The following is a 22046-nucleotide window of genomic DNA, read 5'->3' as shown; positions in this document are numbered from 1 at the left end:
CAGGGGACGTGCGCATAATTTTCTACCAAAAGCTTATTGGAAGCCGTCTCTTCTACGTCTGCTTCAATACAGCTTTCATAACAAGCAGCCTCCTTCAGGTAAACCTTGTTCTTACTAAACCTTAAAAGGAACCAACATTTCTCACATCAACAGCTCTTGATTTTCGGCTGAAACGTTTCAGTTCACTATCCGGGACTTGGACAAAGTCGGCAAAAGGGGTCGATCAATTTGTGGCCCTTCATTCTGCTTGGAGCTCTTCTTCGGCCCCTCAAACGCTAACTGCTTGATGCCACCATCAGACGACGACGATTAATCTCAAAAAAATGCAGTTAGAGCTGCAATTACATCTGTCTTCCCTGTATAGCTCACTAGCTGCATTCAGCAGTCTTCTTGTCAATAATAGTTCTTTAAGGACGGAAAAAAACAACACTAGGAACGATGTGAAGAGTTTGTAGTTAGGAATCAAAATGAAGATGGGCTCAGTTTTCCCCAGTGGTTCAAGTGGAAAAAAGTGCATTTGTTTTGATCTCTTTAGACACTATTCTCAAACAACATTGTTGTTATTTTGCTAATCTATCTATGTTATTATATTTTGGACTTAAAGCTTTCAACACAACAACATTTTGTCTTTCTTTTAATTATATTTTATCAAGTTTTTGGTGCATGGTTTCTTCATTAACAAGCGCCATTTTATTTAAATAAAATACTCAGAAATTTAATTATTTTCCAAAGAAATTTGTTTATATAATAAAGTTTTGATGATAAATAAATCATGCAATACTTAAGTTTTTATGGAAATTTATAAATATTCTATATGAATATGTGTGACGATTATCTCGTGCTATGCAGAGTTTATGTTCAGTATTGTCGTACATGTGATGCGTGTATAAAATTATTAAAAATGTATTTAAATGTTACATTTGTATTGCAATAATATTACTATGATCAAATAATAATAATAAAAAAATCATGTATGGACTCAAATATATTTGTTAAATAAGTTAGATAGATGATAACTTTTAATTAAATAAATCGATTTTTTTAAGAAGATTGTTATTCTTAAATAATAATTGGAGAAATTTTAATATAAGAACTAATTTTATTTCTTTTTTAGTGGGACGGTTACAATTACATTATAATTTTTGATAATTAATAATTATTAGATTAATTATTAAATTTTGAATATTTATAATTAATCGACAACTATTATTATAATAAATAAATAATTATTATTAAAATAGATCAATATTTAATAATAATAGGATCGGAATCTATAATTTGGAAGTCTTGGCCGCCAATTAAAATGGAAATTGTTGGCAATATAAAAAATTATTAAGCATATGATAGTCGAGGAAATTGCAAGAAAGGAAGGAAAATGACATGCCATTGTTCCCCAGCTCCATCGTATATTTCAGTTTTACCCTCAAGTATAGAGTAATTACAAATCCGCCACTATTTTTCTTGCTTTAAACCTCTCCACCACCATTCCTCGGTAAAATAGTAAAACCAACGATGAGTCGATGACCACAACTCCAAGTCTACAGATTTCTTTCTTCTGATCTACTCCTGAAAACCCTAATTCAAGAGAATCGTTTTGTCGCAGTATTCGAAGGCATTGAATTGTTCTATTACTACAACTATGTCGACGCAGAGAGCCCCAAGAACGCCGGCGGAAATCGAGGATATTATCCTCAGGAAGATATTTCTTGTATCGCTCGTCGATTCCATGGAGAGCGATTCGCGAATAGTCTATCTGGAGATGTCCGCAGCCGAGATTTTGAGCGAGGGTAAGGAGCTGAAGTTATCGCGAGAACTAATGGAGAGAATCATAATTGATAGACTGTCCGGCAACTTCCCCGCCGCCGAGCCCCCGTTTCAGTACTTACTCAATTCTTATCGCCGCGCATATGAGGAAGGGAAGAAAATCGCATCGATGAAGGATAAAAACGTGAGATCAGAGATGGAAGGTGTAGTGAAACAAGCCAAGAAATTAGCAGTTTCGTACTGTAGGATTCACTTAGGGAATCCTGATATGTTCCCTAATAATGACACGAGCAAATCGAATGTTTCTCCATTACTGCCGTTAATTTTTGCTGAGGTTGGGGGTAATCTTGATGGGTTTGGAGGGAGTAGTGGTGGGATTTCGTGCCCCCCTGGTTTTCTTGAGGAATTCTTTAGGGATGCTGATTATGATTCAATGGAGCCTATTTTGAAGCAGTTGTATGAGGATTTGAGAGGTAGTGTTTTGAAGGTTTCGGCTCTGGGGAATTTCCAACAGCCACTAAGGGCGTTGTTGTTGATGGTAAACTATCCAGTGGGGGCAAAGGCATTGGTAAATCATCCATGGTGGATTCCAAAAGGTGTGTATTTGAATGGTAGAGTGATTGAGATGACCAGTATATTGGGACCCTTTTTTCATGTTAGTGCATTGCCTGATCATGCTATATTCAAGAGTGAACCTGATATTGGGTGAGTTTGATTTTTCTTTTATCGTCTTCACTATTTTTCCAGTTACATTGTTATATCTGGTAATGCTACTTACCTTTTATGGGGTTGTATTATAACTAGTGAGTTATTGCTAGCAAAACACACAGAACCTGTGTTGTTGGATAATGTGATTGTACGTATATATATGTGCGCGCACACACACGCACACACGCTTACCTAGTGCTGTGGGCGTAATAGTGTACCTAATCTTATTGAATTACTGGGCTTTACTGATTAACTTGATACTTCTACAATGCAATTGAATCTTTTTCTTTTTCTAGTTGAACTTGGGGCTATGAAAATTGAAACTTAACATTTTCTGGTTCTGTATATGTTGTTACTGATGGATGGTTGTCTCTCGTAATACCAGCCAACAGTGCTTCTCTGAAGCATCAACACGCCGCCCAGCAGATCTTTTATCATCCTTTACAACTATCAAAACTGTTATGAACAACTTATATGATGGGTTGGCAGAAGTTCTTATGTGCCTTCTTAAGAATACAAATACCCGTGAAAATGTTCTTGAGTACCTTGCAGAAGTCATCAACAGAAATGCTTCAAGGGCACATTTACAAGTACATTTTTCCCTCTTGATAGAAAGAACACTTTGACTCCTTTTTACCTTGATCGTCTTAAGAGTTTCTTCTGAATGTTTTAATATTCTACTCCATATTTAACCTTTATCTACATTAATTTTTGGTTGCAGGCCGATCCGTTATCTTGTGCTAGTTCCGGCATGTTTGTAAATCTCAGTGCCGTAATGCTTCGTCTCTGCGAGCCATTTTTAGATGCCAATTTGACAAAAAGGGACAAAATTGATCCTAAATATGTATTTTACAGTAGCCGCCTGGAACTGAGGTAGAGGAATATCTTCTATTCTTTTTGAACCTGTTTCAGCTTAGTATTAAATATTTGTGTTTTTTCCGGTGATGAACTTGTACCAGAGGACTGACTGCTCTACATGCAACATCTGATGAAGTATCTGAATGGTTTAACAATAATACTGCGAAGGTTGATATCTCAACAAATAATAGCGATGGACAAAGCCGATTGCTACAATCTCAAGAAGCTACAAGTTCTGGCAGTAATGCTAATGAACCTTCTCTCCTCCAAAATAATAGTTCAGTCTCCAGAAGTAGTGAAAAAGCCAAATATCCATTCATATGTGAATGCTTCTTCATGACTGCTAGGGTGCTTAACTTGGGGTTGCTAAAAGCGTTTTCGGACTTCAAACATCTTGTTCAGGTTGTGCCTAATTGTTAGATCAACCAGGAATGATATTTTTAACTTTTTCCCTCTCCCTTTGCTGTTTCTTTTAGTTTTGTTTTATTTTCGGTTGTACATTATAAGGATCAGAATATGTTATTTCTGTTGGTTGAAGGTTAATTTAGTTCTCATATTTTATATTCAGGATATTTCTAGATGTGAAGATGCTTTATCCTCTTTTAAAGCCATGCAAGAGCAAGCGCCTTCTGCACAATTGCAGCAAGATATAACCCGCCTGGAGAAAGAAATTGAGTTGTACTCACAGGAGAAGTTATGCTATGAAGCGCAAATACTAAGGGTATAAAAGTGTGGCTCTTGTTGTGCCCGTAATTTGAGTTTTGATTCTTGTAATTGCTAAAATTTCATGCTCATCTGCACAATAACAATGGAAGCCTGGTCCATTTCTATTCTCATACTTCAATGCCATGCCTATCTTTCCTGTGAAGCAAAGATCCCATTGTATTATTATTAACCTTCATTTATTAGTCAGATATTAAGATTTCTCTGCGACTCCACCGGGCTAGTGCATCTGTTTAGTCTATCATTGTTTGCTGTTATGAAGTTATCTCGTGCTGCATAACATCTTATTTGTCTCTTGCTATCATGCTAATCATTTACTCTTTTATCCTGTAGGATGGAGGAATTCTTCAGCGCGCATTGTCTTACTACCGCTTAATGGTAGTTTGGTTGGTCGGCTTAGTAGGTGGATTTAAAATGCCTCTACCACCAACATGCCCAAAGGAATTTGCTTCTATGCCGGAGCACTTTGTGGAAGACACCATGGAGTTGCTAATTTTTGCCTCACGGATTCCTAGAGCTTTAGACGGGGTTATGCTGGTATATTGGGAGTTGATTTCACTTACGGTCTCATTATCGTTTTGCATGTTTGATGAACCATACATTTTTATGTTCTTATTGACAGGACGATTTTATGAACTTCATCATTATGTTCATGGCCAGCCCGGAGTACATCAGAAATCCATATCTCAGAGCCAAAATGGTTGAGGTCCTTAATTGTTGGATGCCTCGGAGAAGGTATGTTTTGATGAACTTTGTTAGGGAGTACGTTATGATCATTCATACCTATGTCTTCACATAAAGTAATTTGTGAATGCAGTGGCTCAAAGGCAACCGAAACTTTGTTTGAAGGGCATCAGTTGTCCCTTGAGTATCTAGTGAGGAATCTTCTGAAGCTCTATGTTGATATTGAATTCACGGGTTCCCACACACAGGTAAATTGTTGCTAAGGACACTTATGGCATCTCTATACAGAATTGCAAGTTTCTCATCTAGGTATTTAGTTTATATGTGATTTTGTAATCTATCTCCTGATTTGAGTCCTACGGAACCTTTCCAGTTCTATGACAAGTTTAACATCCGTCACAACATTGCCGAACTCCTTGAGTACTTATGGCAGGTTCCTAGTCATCGTAATGTCTGGAGAAAGGTAAAGCTAATTGGTTTTCTTACTCTGCCAGTTTCTTATTTCTGTTTCAATGAGATCTTACACTTAATTGCTGCATGCTGCACCAGATAGCTAAGGAGGAAGAGAAGGGCGTCTATCTGAACTTTTTGAACTTTTTGATTAATGATAGCATTTACCTATTGGATGAAAGTCTAAACAAAATTCTTGAACTGAAAGAACTGGAAGCTGAGATGTCTAATACTGTGGAATGGGAGAGGAGACCTGCCCAGGAGAGGCAGGAGAGAACTCGACTCTTTCACTCTCAGGAGAATGTCAGTTTTACTTCATATAATTTGGTTTCCATTAGATTGAAATGCTCACTGAGATTGTCCATTGGTTTCTCTAGATTATTAGGATTGATATGAAATTGGCGAATGAAGATGTGAGCTTGCTGGCATTTACTTCGGAGCAGATAACAGCCCCTTTTCTGCTGGCGGAGATGGTATATTTTGCTTTCCCTGTTGATTATTTCACTTGTTTTCGATTCGGTGTGAGTTAGTTTTTCTGACAGCTGTTTCCTTCCAGGTTGAAAGAGTTGCTAGCATGCTGAATTATTTTTTGTTACAACTCGTGGGGCCCCAAAGAAAATCTCTTAGCTTGAAAGACCCTGAAAAGTACGAGTTTCGACCCAAATTGTTACTAAAGCAGGTATGAGAAATACTTTTTTCATGCTTGCGAATGTAATAATTCTTATTTACATATTCAGAGATTTTCTTGAGGAGATCTTCTGGTAGTTTTGGTTATAAATAGTTACATCAGGTTCAGGGTGAACTTTTCTCTGCCTCTAGTACGTGTTGCGACTATAAGCACTTTACTCCTTTGGAGCCATTTTTTGGATGATGAAACCTCCCTCCCTCCTCTCTCTCTCTCTATATATATATATGTGTGTGTGCTCTCTCTGTCTCTCTCTCTCTCTCTATATATATATATTATATTATATTTCTTCTTTTTCCTTTTGTTGGGGTGTTGAGGGGGTTAACTACCTACAAATTCTGAAATATTACATGACAACCAAATCTGATGTTGCTACCATTTTCTTTCTTTTGAAGATTGTTAATATATATGTCAACCTGGCCCGAGGAGACAAGGATAAAATTTTCCCAATAGCCATCACAAAGGATGGTCGTTCATACAATGAGCAGGTAAAAACTTGAGATTCTTTTCCTTACTGCTAAAAACATCCTACAAATGGGAAACACTTTTTAACAATATAAGCTGAAAAAAAGTTTATTGATTATTTGTGTTCTTTTCTTTTGCTTCTTTTTTACCCGTTTTTTTGGGTTGTTGGATTCGGGCTGCCAGCTCTTTGGTGCTGCAGCTGATGTGTTGAGGAGAATTGGGGAAGATGGTAGGATAATACAAGAGTTTGTTGACCTTGGAGCAAAAGCCAAAGTTGCTGCTTCTGAAGCAATGGATGCAGAGGCTGCTCTTGGAGACATACCAGATGAGTTCCTTGACCCTATTCAGGTAATTCATGACTTCCTTCCTTGCCCTGGCATTATTGGATGCGGTAAGAATGGATAATTCTGTGATGCTAGTAGCCTCTTGTTCGGTATGATTTTGTACTATTCGATTTTCTACTCTATTTGTAAACATGCTATTGTTTCTTGGGTTTCAGTACACTTTAATGAGGGATCCTGTCATTCTGCCATCATCCAAGGTCATCGTAGACAGACCAGTTATTCAGAGGCATCTCTTAAGTGACAGCGTATGAAACTTCAGCTTCTACCTTTTTCTGTTGTCATCGTTCTAGAGAAATCAAGTTAATTATCGATTGAATTTCGAATAACCTTCAACCTCTACCTTTTTTGTTATCATTTTTTAAACAAGTTTAAGTTAATTATTGTTTGATTTGGAACTGCAGACAGATCCATTTAACCGGTCTCATCTGACGGCGGACATGTTAATACCCGATGTGGAGTTGAAGGCAAGAATTGAAGAATTTATTAAGTCCCAAGAGCTGAAAAGGCGTGGAGAAGGCTTGAGCATGCAAAGCACCAAAGCCACCATACAGACTACTGATACAACTACCTTAATTGATTAGCTATGATATTTAGGATGTTATATGTAAATCAAATCTGGTCGTGTATTTTGTAACCAGTCAATATTACATCATCTCATGTTATGCTGATTGTGGATAAGGCAGTCCGTTTACTACCATCAAGAAAATGCATACTTCGTTGAACATTTGGGGAGCTTGGGAATTAACTGCTTAAAGAAATATTGTGAAGCTGCATCATATGCTCCTTCGAAAGTTCAAATACTGGATTTTGGAGCTGTAGGCTAATCCAGCTTTTTACGCTCCTGAAATCTACAGCAATATGTAGCTTCAACTCATTCGTGCCCTGTACAGACTTTGATATTTCTTGACTTCAAGTCTTTGTTTGCTGTGTTTTACAGTTATCTTTGCTTCTATTCCTTTCTATGTTGAGCACAGCAAAGGTCAAATGTGAACACTACCACTCAAATGAGAGAACAAGGCGTGGGGCAAATGCCATAAACTCATCCATATACATTCCTTTGCAAGCATTTCAAGTATGATTTTTCCGCAGTGCAAAAAACAAAGATAATACAGACAGCAATTCAGTTACAAGAGGCTTTGGCTCCAACCATCAAATGAGATCATGCAAGCCGCTCGGCAAAAGTCTGCAACAAAAGAGATTCATCCTCCATCATATCACTTCTTTTTGCTGTAGAAGGATTTGATATTCTTGCCTTTGCTGAATGTAACAGAGCTCTCTAGCTAAATTCTAAAGTATGACTTACTACCAGCGGGATAAGCTTATATACATTCTTTATCGTGATGCTTCCAGCTATTGACCCAGAATTTGATCTAACATGACTTCCCAATTCTTGCCATGAATTTTTCCAATATTATTACCTGCCTCCTCACCTGCTTCATGAGAATTATCAGGTTGAATGTAATTAGACAAATGTATAAACTTGCCTAATCCAGCATATGCCAACAGCATCATGAGACGGCAACAATATACATAGATATACATACCTGGGACAGTACAATCATGATCTGGGACACCTGTGCAGAACAGATTATAGCTTCTACAGTTTGGAGACAGAGCTGGATACCTTCCTCTTAGAAAATTCATTCGCAATGCTTAAGGAGTTTTTGTTGTGGCGCAGATAAAACTCTGCTAGGAGAATCTGGCGCTCTTCCTGTGTTAGATCCCCGTGACAACCCTAAGCCAAGAAAATACCATGAGGGCTAAGAAATGCATTTCCATGTGCGTGCACCTCACTTTCTCAAAAGGACAAGGCTTCATGAAAAAGAAATGGTGTCCCTTACTACATCAGTAAGATATAGATCACAGCAATTTATAAGTCAAGAGAATTGCTAACAGGAAAAGTAATTACTGGAGGACATATGTTGAGACTCCAAAAAATCTGTCCCAGAAGGTAACATGTACAAGTAACTTAGCCTAAAGATCGTACGAGTGCACATTGGATAATATGATATATAGTAACGTTTATTAAATGAAAGGTACAAGAAATTCATTGGCAGCTCAGAAAGAGCAATAAGTGGGTTCACTCAACAAGAGATTACCATGCGCAAAGTCCTATCACACACGGCTTGATGCATAAGAAGGCCAGCAGCTACTGAAACATTAAATGAGTCTACCATGCCTCTCATTGGGATACTGCAGTGCAGATCTGACAGCTCGAGAGCCTCTTTGCTTATGCCCCTGAAAGTGATAGCTCCACCATGTCAAATGATCCAATACTGAGAACACATCAAGATTTATGACATGAATTGAAACGCTAAAAGAACTTAGCTGAATTCACGGATTGTTTTTGACAAATTGTACATGCATCCGAGGCATATCTTGTTGACATGGATTGAAAAACTAAGAAGATTGAGGGTAGAAAACACATACCTAAGTTCATTCCCAACAACTATTGCAGTAGGGCATGACCAGTTGACATCATAGACGGATACCTGGGCAAAGAAGAATTTCATAGCAGAAGGGCAAGATAATAGTAAGGTAATACAAGAAGACAGAGGGAATAAGTTTATTGATACCGCATCCACCCCCAGGTGGGTTGTAGCAATTCTATAACCGCGTGCTTTCAGAATTGCGAAGCACTCCCTAATGGAACTCCAGACTTCAATATCCAACCATTTCTCTGCTCCCATGCTCACATGACGATTGTCTCTGTATCTGCATGGCATAAACAAGAATCCTGAGTTAAATCAATGAACAAATCCGAAAGACTACGTTCCAACGAAATAACTCCCATTGCTCATTAGATGAATGAATAAAAACCAATCAGACAAATGATCAAACAGCATTTGCCTCAGGCAGTAATGCACCTTCTTGAGCTGTCACACGACACAACATGGACAGACTGAATTCCAAGCGCATCAGCAGACCGAAAAGCAGCCGAAACATTCCCAAAATCGCTCAATCCTTCGACCACCAAACTCAGCGAGTAGCTCCTGTTATTCACCACATTCCTAAACCTCTCCTTCCTCGACTCCATTATATATGGATCCATCGCTTCCAAGATCTCGTCACAGCTTAGATACGCATCCCCTACTTTACATTTATTCAAATACGGAAACCAACGCTCCCTCCTCTTATCATCTTTAAATTCATCACCATTTCCCAAACGCCGTTCCATTTTCATCAACCTTGAAATGTCATCCTTGTCTTTCGAAAGTAACTCTTGCACCGTGTCTTTACATGAATCTTGGGGTGTTCCTAAACTCACATTATAAGGTGCAGTTCCCTCCTTAGAATCCGGAGTTTCTAAAGAGACAGCTGCTTTCGCACTACGAAAGCTTCTTGAAATTGAAAAGGGCCTCTGGGTTTTGATTCTCAGCCCTGTTTCAGCAAAGAAAAATCGTAACTTGGTTTAACAGTAAAAGTTGAAGAGGAAAATACATATACAGAAGTACATAAGTATGACTAAATAGGTAAGTACCTGAATGAAGTGAAAGGGAAGAAGTAAAATGGCGGAGGGTAGTTGAATTTGGTGTTCGAGCTCGGAATTCCAGACATGATAAGGAAGTCCGGGCTAGGGTTTTGCAGGCGCTCATTTGCGAAGAGGAAGATCAGTGCGGAGTGCTTACGACGTCGTGAGAAGTTTGAAGTGTGTTTCGCTCTGCATTACCAGAAGAAAAACAAGGACTCGTTTTCCTAACTAATGACGTCTTAAGTCTTAACCAATTCTTGTCTTGAAACATCATTTATTAATATATTTATTTTAAAGAAAAATAAAACATCAATAACATCAATTCCTCACCTGACGAATCTTTTATTCAAATTAATGGCATAACAAATATACCATAGATAATTTTGTTTTAAATTATATATCGATCCCACATCATTTATTGTATAATTAATTATAATATAATCAAATTTCAATTTAAATTAGAATTTTAAGATGAAATGATGTCCCATTTAGACTTCATCTTGTATTTGTCATAAAACATTGTCATGACTGAATGAGATTGTCTCGACACAGCCATTCTTGTTCATAGATATCCCCATGAATCTACCTACCTCAACCTCCACCTACCAAAGTTGAGAATGCCACTGTGTAATATCTGAGACATGTATATATGTCACGTAGCTAGAAGTAGCTGCGATCAAAGGCCACCTTAAAGACAAGTAATGTACTGCTCAATGGCAAGAGGACCACCCAATTTAATGAGCTACCCTCAGAATAGTCTCTATAAACAGTATGTAAAGCATTCCTTTAACCCAAGACACCAAGAAAAACAATGGCAACTACCACCAAATCGGAGAAGGGGACACCACCCCACTTAGCACTGTTTCCGTGTGCCGGCATGGGCCACTTGATGCCATTCCTCCGGCTGGCAGCCATGCTCGCTTCACGCGGCTGCAGCGTCACCTTCATCACCGTCCAGCCCACAGTTAGTGCCGCAGAATCAGATCATCTGTCCAGCTTCTTTTCAACCCATCCGCATATCAAACGCCTAGAATTTCCACTCCCTCCTTATAAGAAATCCAAGTTTTTAAACAACGATCCTTTCTTTATCCAGGCTGAAGCCATTGGCAACGCTGTTCATCTTTTGCGTCCAGTACTATCTTGTTTATCTCCATCTCTGTCTGCTATAGTTGCAGATTTTTCTGTTGCTAGTAGCGTGAGCCAGCTTGCTTCTGATCTCTCCATTTCTACATATATACTAATTACGACTTCCGCTAGATTCCTTTCTCTTATGGTTTATTTTCCTCTGCTCGCACAGTACAAGAATACAAAAAATAATGCCGGTGGTGGAAATGGTTACATTGAGCTTCCTGGTATAGGCCCAATGCCTGTGTCTAGCATTCCTCCAGCAATGCTCGATGATAATAATTTCTTCGCAGTCAGTATCAGTACAAACGTTTCGTCGATCTTTAAAGTGAAAAGCATTCTGATTAACACGTTTAACTGGATTGAATCAGAAGCAATTGAGGCACTGAATAGTAGTGGAGTAGCACCTCATCCAGCGCCTATTCTTCCTGTTGGACCCTTGGAGTCTTTTGATATTGAACAGGCCTCTGATCTTCCATGGCTTGATGAGCAAGCTCCAGAATCAGTAGTTTTCGTTAGCTTTGGGAGCAGGACAGCACTGTCCAAAGATCAAATAAAAGAGTTAACCACTGGATTGGAGAAAAGTGGGTGCACATTCTTGTGGGTGTTGAAAGCAAGCAAAGTGGACAAAGATGACACGGAAAAGGTAGAAGACATAGTAGGTGAATCATTTCTTGGAAGAGCCAAGAAGAAGGGTATTGTTATAAAGGGATGGGTGAACCAAGAGCAGATCTTAGCACACCCAGCGATTGGAGGATTTGTTAGCCATTGTGGTTGGAACTCAGTGATAGAAGCAGCCAGACTAGGAGTGCCCATTTTGGCTTGGCCACAGCATGGTGACCAGAGGATTAATGCAGAGGTGGTTGAAAAGGTGGGATTCGGGTTGTGGGTTAGGGAGTGGGGCTGGACAGGGGAGAAATTGGTGGACGGAAATGACATAGCGGACAGGATAACAGAGCTGATGCTAAGCGAAAACTTGAGGGCTAGAGCAAAGGAGGTGAAGGAAAAAGCTCGGCACGCAAGAGAAACGAATGGAAGTTCAGAAAGGTTGCTCCAAGGCCTAATTGACTCATTCAAGAGCAAGGAAGAAACCTGAATTTTCTACTTCTACTGCTTTCGACATGTCTACATTTAAGTTATTGGTACATGATTTTTCTCTTGAGCTGATTCTGCAATCTTTCCAGTGTTCATGTAGGATAATCTATTTTCTCTTAAGACAATCAAGCATCTGATCAAAACCTGTATGGATTAATAATCCGAAAACATACACTAGCACAATGATTGACAGCTAAAATGAACAAACAACATGCATCAACTTATGGCTGGTTACAAGTATACTGCAACTTGCATAGTGCTCTCCAATCATTTGGAGAATGGAAGGGTGCATTGTTGCTCTCAAGAACAGATATGTATAGTACCATTGTTGCTTGTTTAAACAAAGATCGCTCTCCTAAACTAGTAATTCTTTGTTACAGTTAGAAGAGTGGTTGGAATGGCAATATTAATTAAACTTATCTCATACATATAAATATAGAAGAGAAGTTGACATAAAAGAATTTCTTTTGCATGCAGAATCTTTCATGGGCCAGTAGATCATGGAAAATGGTGTTTCCTTCTTGGCATAATGTTGAAGTAGATTCCTTCAAATTTTCAACAAACTATCGAACAAGCAAGTTTTTCATAATGGATTAAATAACTGGTGTAGAAACATAATCAAACCAGGCAATTTGATAAGACGAAAGTTACAATTTTCACGGTTTAATCTGAGAATTACAGAAGTTGCCCGTTTTATGTCCTTTTATATGGCTTATGTGTGGCAGATCATACCAAGTATCCACCTACTGCTACTCTGCTAATTACAATGTCTGTCTCAAACAGCTTCAACAACAGAGAGTATCCTCACCTAGTTTTCCTTCCAAGTGGTACTGGAAACTTGATTCCGTTTTACCGAATTGCTGTCATGTTTGCATCGCGTAACTGCAAAGTTACTTTCATCAACATTAAGCCTCAAGCCCTTGCTCCTGAGTTTACTAGCTTCTCCCATTTCTCAGCCAACCACCCAAGACTAGAGATACTCGATTTTGAAATGGATTTGCACACCCCCTCGGACTCCACCATCAGAGATCCTTTTATTATCCATTTCCAAAACATCAATCGTTCCCTAGACCAGCTAAAGCCTATCCTATGTTCTTCACCAGTTAAAGCTATATTCTCAGACTTTGCTATAGCATTTAAACTGGCTCAAATCTCTGCTGATCTTGACATCCCTTACTACATTGTTTCCACCACTTCAGCACAGTTTTTCTCCCTTGTCGCATATCTTCCTGTTCTGATGACGGAGGATCCCAATGTATTTAGCAACCCTTTGGGGGATGTAAAGATCCAAGAATTGGCACCAATACAAAAATCGAGCATTCCTCCCACGTGGATGGATGATTCAACAAATTATCTGTTACCAGTATTTCTTTTGCCAAATGCTGGATCATTACCAAAAGTAAAAGGAGTTCTCTTAAGCACCTTCAACTGGTTTGAACCGGAAACAATCGCAGCCCTCAATAGCGGCCGAGTTTTAAACAGGCTGCCACCACTTTTTCCTATTGGGCCTCTGCAATCTTATGAGACTCAGGAAAGCCATCATCTTCCATGGTTAAATGAGCAACCTGCTGAATCAGTGGTGTATGTCAATATCGGGAGCCGAGAAGTAATGTCCACAGATCAAATAAGAGAACTGAGGAAAGGGCTGGAAATATGCGGGTGTAACTATTTGTGGGTGATTAAAGCCAATGAGGACGTGCACCATAGTAGGGAGTTTCATGAATTTTCAGGTGATTCTTCTCCTGAAGGAAGCAAGAGGAGGGGTAAAATAATAAGAGGGTGGGTGGATCATGAAAAGCTACTGGCTCATCCTGCCATTGGAGGATTTGTTAACGAATGTGAATGGGATTCAGTCATGCAAGCAGCTTGGAATGGGGTGCCAATGTTGGCCTGGCCACAACATGGTGACCAGAAGATGAATGCAGAAACTGTGAAGAAGGCAGGCCTCGGCATTTGGATTGAGGACTGGGGCTGGGGAGGTGAAAAGTTGGTCGACGGAAAAGAGATTGGCCCACTGCTGGCGTGGATAATGGAAGACTCGAATATCAAGAAGGCAGCTAAAAATGTGAGGGAGAAAGCTAGGGAGGCCTGTGAAGTTGGTGGGAGCTCAGAAAAAGTCTTAGCAGAAGTAATTGCAATCTTGACGAGCAAGGAGAAGTAGCTAGACTTTGGTGCACAAGAATCAATTTGAAGCATGTGTCTCTGTATTGCAAATATCCGTGCTGTATTTAAGACATTTCCAACTGAGAACCAGATTTCATATACTTACACGCATAATCACAATGAAAACAGTCTTGTTGTCAGTTACTTCTCCAGTTCTTGAAGTAATTGAACTAGAGGAAATCAACACAGACAAGTTGAAGCATCCCCATCTTGAAAGAAGTCAATATAAGCTTGTTTTTACATCCAAATTGGCATAGTAGTGATTGAACATCTAGCTTTTAGTGAATTGAGAAATGCAGTTCAAACATCCTGAGTAACCTCGCAAACAAGGTGGATAAACAAATAAATATCCAAGTAGCGATCAAGACACTGTAAAAAATTTCAAGAAAAGATATCTCATTATATATTATTGCCATTCATGATGAAAGAAGTTTGAGATTATCACATGAAGACCATAAGACTCAACAGAAACAGTGCTCTTCTAAATGAAGTCAAAAGAGATTCCATTCTCTTGGATTCGTGTTTCGAGGTCTGTTGGGCCAAATACGATCCCAGGGTTGAAAAGTCCTCCTTTTGGCAGATTCTCACGGTCCTTCAGCACAAGAAGAGCGCTTTGGAAAAGAATTATTGGAGTTGTCAGATATCTCAGGTCCCGTTGCACTTGTTATTACTTCAGAGATCCTTTCATTATGCAGTTCCAGAACATCAATCATTCCCTCGACCAGCTAAAGCCTATCCTATATTCTTTACCAGTTAATGCTATATTCTCAGACTTTGCTATAGCAGTTAAACTGGCTGAAATCTCTGCTGATTTGGACATCCCTTACTACATTGTTGCCACCACTTCAGCACAGTTTTTCTCTCTTATTGCGTATCTTCCTTTTCTGACGACGGAGGATCCCAATGTATTTAGCAATCCTTTGGTGATGTAAAGATTCCAAGAATTGGCACCAATACAAAAATCGAGCATTCCTCCCACGTGGATGGATGATTCAACAAATTATCTGTTACCAGTCTTTCTCTTGCCAAATGCCCGATCATTATCAAAAGTAAAAGGAGTTCTCTTAAACACCTTCAACTGGTTTGAACAGGAAACAATCGCAGCCCTCAATAGCTACCGTGTTCTGAACAACCTGCCACCACTTTTTCCCATTGGACCATTGAGATCCCGTGAGCCTCAGGAAAGACATCATCTTCCATGGTTAAATGAGAAACCTGCTGAGTCAGTGGTTTATGTCAATTTCGGGAGCCGAGAGGTAATGTCAACAGATCAAATAAGAGAACTAAGGAAAGGGCTGGAAATATGCGGGCGTAACTATTTGTGGGTAATTAAAAGCAATGAGGAAGGGCACGTTAGTAAAGAGTTTCACGAATTTTCAGGGGATTCTTCTCCAGAAGGAAGCAAGAGCAGGGGTGAAATAATAAGAGGGTGGGTGGATCAGGAAAAGATACTGGCTCATCCTGCCATTGGAGGATTTGTTAACCAATGTGAATGGGGTTCGGTCATGCAAGCAGCTTGGTAGGGGGTGCCAATGTTGGCATGGCCTCACCATTGCGACCATAAGATGAATGCAGAAACTGTGGAGAAGGCAGGCCTCGGAATTTGGATTAAGGAGTGGGGATGGGGAGGCGAAAAGTTGGTGGACGGAAAAGAGATTGGCCGACTAGTGGAGCAGATCAGGGGAGACTGCATTGTCAAGAAGGCGGCTAAAAATGTGAGGGAGAAAGCGAGGGAGGCCTGTGAAGTTGGTGGGAGCTCGGAAAAAGTCTTGGTGGAAGTAATTGCAATGTTGACAAGCAAGGAGAAGTAGCTAGACTTTGGTGCACAAGAATCAATTTGAAGTATGTATCTCTGTATTGCAAATATCCGTGTCGTATTCAAGACATCTCCAGCTGAGAGCCAGATCTCATATGCTCACATGCATAATCACAATGAGAACAGTCTTGTTGTCAGTTACTTCTCCAGTTCTTGAGGTAATGGCGCAGGACGAGATCAACACAGACAGATTGAAGCATCCCCATCTTGAAAGAAGTTACGTACATTCTTGTTATGTTGAATATAAGCTTGTCTTTTTATATCCAAATTGGCATACTAGCGATGGAACATCTACATAGCGTTTGTATTCATAAATAAATGTGTTGTACTATTTGGATTTATTTCTAAAGATAATTTAAAATAAGTATTATATGTTTGATTTTTTATTTTAGATAAAAATAATTATTTATTGTCATCTCTTTTAAATATTTATATATATAAGTATTGTATGTTTAATATTGTGTTTTGAAAGATCATTTTATTATCAAATTATGCCTTTTATATATATATGTGTGCGTGTATATGTATCATGCCAAATGAGAGAAAACACCAAGAAATATGATATTTCTACATGAGACCAAAGTGTTTCGGCTTATCCTTGAGAAGATATGATATTTCTACATGAGACCAAAGTGTTTCGGCTTATCCTTGAGATGGTCCGAAAATGAGATCAAACAGAGTAGTTTTTAGTGAATTTGAGAAAATGCATCTCAGACATTCTGAGAAACCTCGCAAATAAGGTGGATAAACAAATAAACATCCAAGTAGTGACCAAGAAACCGTAAAGAATTTCAAGAAAAGATATCTTATTATTATTGCCACTTATGATGAAAGAAGTTTGATATTATCACATGGAGACAATAAGAATCAAGCAGTAAGGGTCTTCTTCGAAATGAAGTCGAAAGAGATTCCATTCTCTTGCAGTCGTGTTTCGAGGTCTCTTGGGCCAAATACAATCCCAGGAGTGAAAACTCCTCCTTTTGGCAGATTATCACGGTCCTTCAGCACAAGAAGGGCGCACTGGAGAAGAATTATTGGAGTTGTCAGATATCCAATCTCAGGTCCCATTACCCTTGTTATTATTTCAGTATCAGGTTTCTTGTTTCCCTGCGATGCTAGACTGCTGTCAGAAAACCCCTGACCAATAAACCACATCTTGAAGGTAGCACTCGCCACTTCATCCTCAGAAGGTCCTTTCTTCCGGAACCACCCAAAGCTGAAAAATGAGGGGAATTTCAAGAGAAGCCATCTTCCTACTGCACTTTTGCTTAAGAGCCCAATGAATATTCCAAGCATGATGACGGGAAATAAACCAAGCAACGATTTTGACCCCAATTTCACACCAAAATGAGCCGGCTTCACAGACAACCAGAAGGCCTCCCTCATTTTAGCGCTTTCAAAACTTTCATTAACACCAGGTAAACCATGAGGATTTTCAGTCAGAGCGGATAGCGTTCTTCGCACAACAATGGAATCAGCTGATGGTAGCTTTATAGCCCAAAGCCCGAGCTGCTTCTGGTGTTCTATGATAGGACCTTTGGGGGGTGCAGGTCCAAGAATCTGCAATAAGCAAGCGAATTTAAGAGACCATGTCCTGTAAGCCAAAAGCAAACAAGTATAACAAGATAAGTTGAGTGGACACCAAACTCTATACAAGTTTGCTTATTCCTATCAAGTCCAACTCCAAGAGGCTCATTGCTCTTGCAATCTTATTTAAATCCATATACAGCTCAATATTATAGGCAGAGAATTTTATGATTACAATTTTTTTTCTAATACAGAATATGCAACAAATACGGCAACTGTTCCACGAGTTCTGAACTACAAAAGCTGATCGTCAGAACAACTTTTACTCTGGGTCAGAAACAATTTTCCTTCAGAATTGAAGAAAGGCATACCATCATCTTCCTCTAACTATTACTGATACTGCCTACACGATATCATCGGCATAAAGAAAGCAAGTAAACAAAAATCCAACTTAAGCAAAAGAGAGAATCATACCTGGGGTCGGGCTCTTTTGGGCCTGTTCCTTCTCAACTCCACCAATTTACCAGCATTAGCCACCCCAAGAACGGCAGACTCATACGTCCCAAAATTCCCAACGATCCTCTTATCCGACTCCAAGCTCAAATATGCCTCCACACGGTTGGGGACCGAAGGCCCGGTCCACTGCCTGGAATGAAACAACAGCCCCATCCCAGCAGGAACAGAGTCGAACCCGCAAGCCGAAATAACCAAGGATCCCTTGTCCACTGCCTTCTCGTGGTACAAAGCCTCCATCCTCTCCATGAACTCGGGTTCACCACAAATGTCCAAATAATCGCAGCCGGCATCCACGCAGGCCGAAACAACAGGCTGCCCATAGAGCCGAAACGGGCCGACGCAATTCAGTATGATCCTTGCTTGGGCGGCGAGGCGGATAAGGGAGTTGGGGTCGGAAGTGTCGGCCGTGAGGAGGGGGATATTGGGCGGCGAGTTAGGGGAGGAGGCCCAGTTGAGGGCTTCAGATAATCTCGACGGGCTTCGTCCCGCCAAGGCAAGGGTTTTGAGGGGTGAGTTAGGAGTGTTGAGGAACTTGAGGGCTTCTCGGACTACGTATTTGCCGGTGAAACCGGAGGCGCCGAAGACTATTATGTCATAGTTTTTTGAGCTGGTGCTGGAGGCTTCGTTTGCGTTATCTTCCGCCATTCTTGAAAAGATCTCCGAAGAGAAGAATGGATCTTCTTGGAGGTTTGGTGTTGCTAGTTTTTCGAAATGCGGCCCAAGTTTGATGATGGGATTCAGACATTCAACAGCTAAAGATTCAGTCTTGCATGTTCAGTTCTGGAAACTCCGTCAGATATCACTATTATACTATGTCGATGAATGAAGCGGTTCCATGGTGTAGTGGTTAGCACTCTGGACTTTGAATCCAGCGACCTGGGTTCGACTCCCGGTGGGAACTTTTTTTTAATGTTTTTGTTGTGTTCTTCTCAAGTTTTCATTGCTAGGGGCAGGGAGGGAACATGAGATGTTTTTCTTTCCTTATTTTCTGTTCTTATCTTTCCGTATATAGATGCTGAAAACTTTATATAGAGAAAAAATGGAAGTGAGACATCAAAGATCAAAAGAACTGGGGATTAGCACTTAGCAGGAGATGTTTTAGAAACTATTTCAGTAGAAAATGACATAATAATAATAATAGGAGTGCATATCATGCCAAAGTCAATAATGGGGATTTTTAGTTTTCAAATTATGAACTCCCAAAAAACCCTGTTTAGTTAAAAGTCTATGAGGCTATATCCAGGAGTTCTTTTCAGACCCTTTCCTTTGGCAACAGCTCCTAAATGTGCTACTTCATCCCATTTTCCTTCTCCAGCATAAAAATTTGATACTGAGCAATAGGCGCTTGCATTCTGCGGCTCGATGTCCAATAGCCATTGACCTACTCTTTCTCCCATTTCGGAATTTCCATGAATTCTGCAAGCAGCAAGCAGAGCACCGATCGCTGAAGCATTCCGTCTTGAAGGGACATGTTTTAGAAGATTGTAGGCTTCTTCCACCCGACCTGCTCGACTTAATAAATCCACCATACAACCATAATGCTCATCTGATGGAGTGATTCCGTATTCTTCCTGCATGGAGCTGTAAGCATGAAGCCCCTCTTCTACGAATCCGCAATGGCTGCAAGCTAAGAGTATTGACTTGAATGTAACTCCATCAGGAGCAACGTTCTTGTTTTTCATCTGGTCCATCAATTTGAGGGCCTGAACACAGTCCCCATGTGTACCGTATGCAGCAATCATAGTATTCCAAGATGACAAATGCTTTTCAGCCATGTGCTCAAACAAATGGCCAGCCATTTTTAATTTTCCCCATTTGCTGTAGGTAGCAATAAGAGAATTCATCAATGTTATATCTTTCTCTAGGAATACTCGATAGAGTTGACCGTGTACTTCTTTTGCTAAAGTTACAGATCCAAGCTGATTCAATGCTTGAAGCAGACATGTAAATGTCACAGCATCAGGGTGTTGATTTTCTCTTTGCATCAGCCCAAACAAGGTCATTGCTTCATTCGCAAGCCCGTGGTTCACTAGACCAGTCATCATTGATGTCCATGATACCTTATCCTTCATCTTTGTCCTATCAAAGACTTGCCTAGCGCATTTAATGATGCCACATTTTGCATACATAGTTATAAGTTGATTTGCTATGTCAACGTTTGCTTCCAAGCCTTGTCTGAACACGTATCCATGAATGCACTTGCATGCACGTATGCTGCCCATATCAGACAATGCAGAAAGCACACTGATAATTGTTCCAGTATTTGGTCTAACACACATAGCGACCATTTCACAAAATGTCTCTATGGCTCTGAATACACATCCATTATGGAGATAACCAGCAATCATCACGTTAAATAGAGCATCATCCTTGGTGTCTGTTCTGTGGAAGATGTTCATCGCAGCAGTTAAGTGCTTACATTTACAATACATATCCATTAAAGCTGTGGTACCAACAAGATCGAGATTGACTCCTCTGCGAAGTATGCGGCAATGAATTGCCTTTCCCAGAAGCAAATATCCCAAATCTGCACAAGTCAATAGTCCATTTGCCAAAGCAATCAGATCAAGATTACATTTATTAACCATTTGGAGAAAAAGGTTACAAGCTTCCAATGGCTGCCCCATCTGAAGATGACCAGAAATCAAGGCATTCCAAGAACCAGTAGCCTTTTTGCTCATCTTGTCAAAAATCACGGTGCCACCTTGTAGATCACCACACTTTATATACATATCCATGATGCTTGTTTCAAATACTTCATCCGGACAACCAATTCTTCTTCTAATTGCATAGCCATGAATAGATCTTCCTTCATGCAGTGCTCCTAATCGTGATGCACACTGCAATAAACTCACCAGTGTTACCCTATTAGGCTCAAATCCATCTCTCTGCATATCACGCGCGACGCTAAAAGCGTTGTCAGCATGACGATCGCCGACTTGAGCATATCCAGTTATTATCGAAGTATAAGCAACCACATCTCTGTCAATTATTTCATCGAACACTTTAGCTGCTTCGTCAATTTGATCACACTTAGAGTAAAATCCAACAAGTGACGAACCCACAAACTGATCACAACTCAATCCAAATTTAAAAGCATCCGTATGAAGATTCCTTCCAAATTCATACGCGCCCAACTGAACACAACTTTTCAACCCAAAAATGATTGCTGAACCATGAACCCCTATATTCTTCTGCCTCAAATTCACATAAACCCCTAAAACTTCATTATGTTGATCGGTTCTGAAATATCCAACAATAATTGATTTCCAAACAGAAAGATTGTTGTTGATGATTTTGTTGAAAACCCATTTGGATTCCGTCAAAAGATTGAATTTTGCTAAGGTATGAAGAAGCTTGGAACCCACAAATACGTTCCCGTCAAGACCCTGTGTAATCACCCAAGCATGCAGCTTCTTTAAAGAACTCGTATCTGGACAGTTTTCCAAATAAGAAGCAACCTTTTCAGGGAGGGAAAAGGATTGAGAGCGTAGGATTTCTGCGGTTAAGTTGGAAAAATACAAAGCATGGGACTTGATTGAAAGAAAAAGGTTGGATTTTTTGAGCAAATCCAATTTCCTAAAAGAAAATGCATTCATATTTCTGAAAGAAACGGTCTAAAGTGCAATACCGTTGGCTTTATAGCTGAAA

General features: G+C 39.8%; 8 protein-coding genes and 1 non-coding gene across 13 annotated transcripts in view; 6 read left to right on the top strand and 3 right to left on the bottom strand.

Annotated features, from left to right (window-relative positions):
- LOC105177298 (phosphatidylinositol 3,4,5-trisphosphate 3-phosphatase and protein-tyrosine-phosphatase PTEN1) overlaps nt 1-597 on the top strand; it is a 3658-nt gene extending 3061 nt beyond the window's left edge. For both annotated transcript variants that reach the window (XM_011100397.2, XM_011100396.2), the window contains exons 7-8: nt 1-98; nt 182-597. In XM_011100397.2, coding sequence (XP_011098699.1) covers nt 1-98; nt 182-313 — 230 coding nt within the window. In that variant the 3' untranslated portion in view covers nt 314-597. The remainder of the gene's footprint in view (nt 99-181) is intronic.
- LOC105177296 (probable ubiquitin conjugation factor E4) lies at nt 1462-7405 on the top strand. The gene is made up of 16 exons (XM_011100392.2): nt 1462-2469; nt 2858-3062; nt 3194-3345; nt 3432-3732; nt 3899-4051; nt 4387-4590; nt 4676-4788; nt 4871-4985; nt 5111-5200; nt 5287-5490; nt 5565-5660; nt 5744-5866; nt 6268-6360; nt 6521-6685; nt 6837-6926; nt 7083-7405. The coding sequence occupies exons 1-16, from the start codon at nt 1640-1642 to the stop codon at nt 7260-7262; spliced, it is 3114 nt and encodes a 1037-aa protein (XP_011098694.1). The 5' UTR covers nt 1462-1639; the 3' UTR covers nt 7263-7405.
- On the bottom strand, nt 7702-10394 carry LOC105177297 (tRNA (guanosine(18)-2'-O)-methyltransferase). 4 transcript variants are annotated; one of them, XM_020698920.1, is made up of 8 exons: nt 10163-10394; nt 9549-10062; nt 9258-9396; nt 9112-9173; nt 8781-8919; nt 8226-8416; nt 8009-8114; nt 7702-7864 (listed from the first exon to the last, which is right to left on the bottom strand). In XM_020698920.1, exons 1-6 carry the CDS (start codon nt 10275-10277, stop codon nt 8279-8281), a joined length of 1107 nt encoding a protein of 368 aa, XP_020554579.1. In that variant the 5' UTR covers nt 10278-10394; the 3' UTR covers nt 7702-7864; nt 8009-8114; nt 8226-8278. The 4 variants fall into 4 exon arrangements, with proteins under 4 accessions (XP_020554579.1, XP_020554578.1, XP_011098696.1 ...); XM_020698919.1 differs by having other exon boundaries at nt 8009-8111; XM_011100394.2 differs by having other exon boundaries at nt 7702-8114.
- On the top strand, nt 10965-12374 carry LOC105177295 (UDP-glycosyltransferase 13). Its single transcript, XM_011100391.2, has one exon. The coding sequence runs from the start codon at nt 10965-10967 to the stop codon at nt 12372-12374; it is 1410 nt and encodes a 469-aa protein (XP_011098693.1).
- Nucleotides 13140-14534, top strand: LOC105177357 (UDP-glycosyltransferase 13-like). Its single transcript, XM_011100477.1, has one exon. The coding sequence runs from the start codon at nt 13140-13142 to the stop codon at nt 14532-14534; it is 1395 nt and encodes a 464-aa protein (XP_011098779.1).
- Nucleotides 14982-16059, top strand: LOC105177356 (UDP-glycosyltransferase 708C1-like). Its single transcript, XM_011100476.1, has 3 exons — nt 14982-15065; nt 15232-15459; nt 15628-16059. The coding sequence occupies exons 1-3, from the start codon at nt 14982-14984 to the stop codon at nt 16057-16059; spliced, it is 744 nt and encodes a 247-aa protein (XP_011098778.1).
- Nucleotides 17142-19137, bottom strand: LOC105177294 (probable mitochondrial saccharopine dehydrogenase-like oxidoreductase At5g39410). Its single transcript, XM_011100390.2, has 2 exons — nt 18354-19137; nt 17142-17912 (listed from the first exon to the last, which is right to left on the bottom strand). The coding sequence occupies exons 1-2, from the start codon at nt 19038-19040 to the stop codon at nt 17220-17222; spliced, it is 1380 nt and encodes a 459-aa protein (XP_011098692.1). The 5' UTR covers nt 19041-19137; the 3' UTR covers nt 17142-17219.
- TRNAQ-UUG lies at nt 19225-19296 on the top strand. The gene has a single exon. It is a non-coding gene; the product is annotated as a tRNA-Gln (tRNA).
- On the bottom strand, nt 19613-21994 carry LOC105177293 (pentatricopeptide repeat-containing protein At4g21300-like). Its single transcript, XM_011100389.2, has one exon. The coding sequence runs from the start codon at nt 21992-21994 to the stop codon at nt 19613-19615; it is 2382 nt and encodes a 793-aa protein (XP_011098691.1).

Source organism: Sesamum indicum, linkage group LG15 (genome assembly GCF_000512975.1).
Source record: "Sesamum indicum cultivar Zhongzhi No. 13 linkage group LG15, S_indicum_v1.0, whole genome shotgun sequence".
Lineage (NCBI taxonomy): Eukaryota > Viridiplantae > Streptophyta > Magnoliopsida > Lamiales > Pedaliaceae > Sesamum > Sesamum indicum.
This window is presented reverse-complemented; position numbering and strand designations above follow the sequence as displayed.

Bases quoted from the DNA above. Each gene is read 5' to 3' on its own strand.
- LOC105177296 (XM_011100392.2), top strand. From the start codon at position 1,640: ATGTCGACGCAGAGAGCCCCAAGAACGCCGGCGGAAATCGAGGATATT. The intron at 5,867-6,267 runs GTATGAGAAATA...TTTCTTTTGAAG, and splicing joins CCAAATTGTTACTAAAGCAG to ATTGTTAATATATATGTCAA. The intron at 6,927-7,082 runs GTATGAAACTTC...TTGGAACTGCAG, and splicing joins GGCATCTCTTAAGTGACAGC to ACAGATCCATTTAACCGGTC.
- LOC105177297 (XM_011100394.2), bottom strand. From the start codon at position 10,277: ATGAGCGCCTGCAAAACCCTAGCCCGGACTTCCTTATCATGTCTGGAA. The intron at 10,063-10,162 runs GTACTTACCTAT...TTGCTGAAACAG, and splicing joins TTCCCTTTCACTTCATTCAG to GGCTGAGAATCAAAACCCAG. The intron at 9,397-9,548 runs GTGCATTACTGC...TATGCCATGCAG, and splicing joins TCGTGTGACAGCTCAAGAAG to ATACAGAGACAATCGTCATG.
- LOC105177295 (XM_011100391.2), top strand. From the start codon at position 10,965: ATGGCAACTACCACCAAATCGGAGAAGGGGACACCACCCCACTTAGCA.
- LOC105177357 (XM_011100477.1), top strand. From the start codon at position 13,140: ATGTCTGTCTCAAACAGCTTCAACAACAGAGAGTATCCTCACCTAGTT.
- LOC105177356 (XM_011100476.1), top strand. From the start codon at position 14,982: ATGAAGACCATAAGACTCAACAGAAACAGTGCTCTTCTAAATGAAGTC. The intron at 15,066-15,231 runs GTCTGTTGGGCC...TTCATTATGCAG, and splicing joins TCTTGGATTCGTGTTTCGAG to TTCCAGAACATCAATCATTC. The intron at 15,460-15,627 runs GTGATGTAAAGA...TGGTTTGAACAG, and splicing joins ATGTATTTAGCAATCCTTTG to GAAACAATCGCAGCCCTCAA.
- LOC105177294 (XM_011100390.2), bottom strand. From the start codon at position 19,040: ATGGCGGAAGATAACGCAAACGAAGCCTCCAGCACCAGCTCAAAAAAC. The intron at 17,913-18,353 runs GTATGATTCTCT...TGCTTATTGCAG, and splicing joins CCAAAAGAGCCCGACCCCAG to ATTCTTGGACCTGCACCCCC.
- LOC105177293 (XM_011100389.2), bottom strand. From the start codon at position 21,994: ATGAATGCATTTTCTTTTAGGAAATTGGATTTGCTCAAAAAATCCAAC.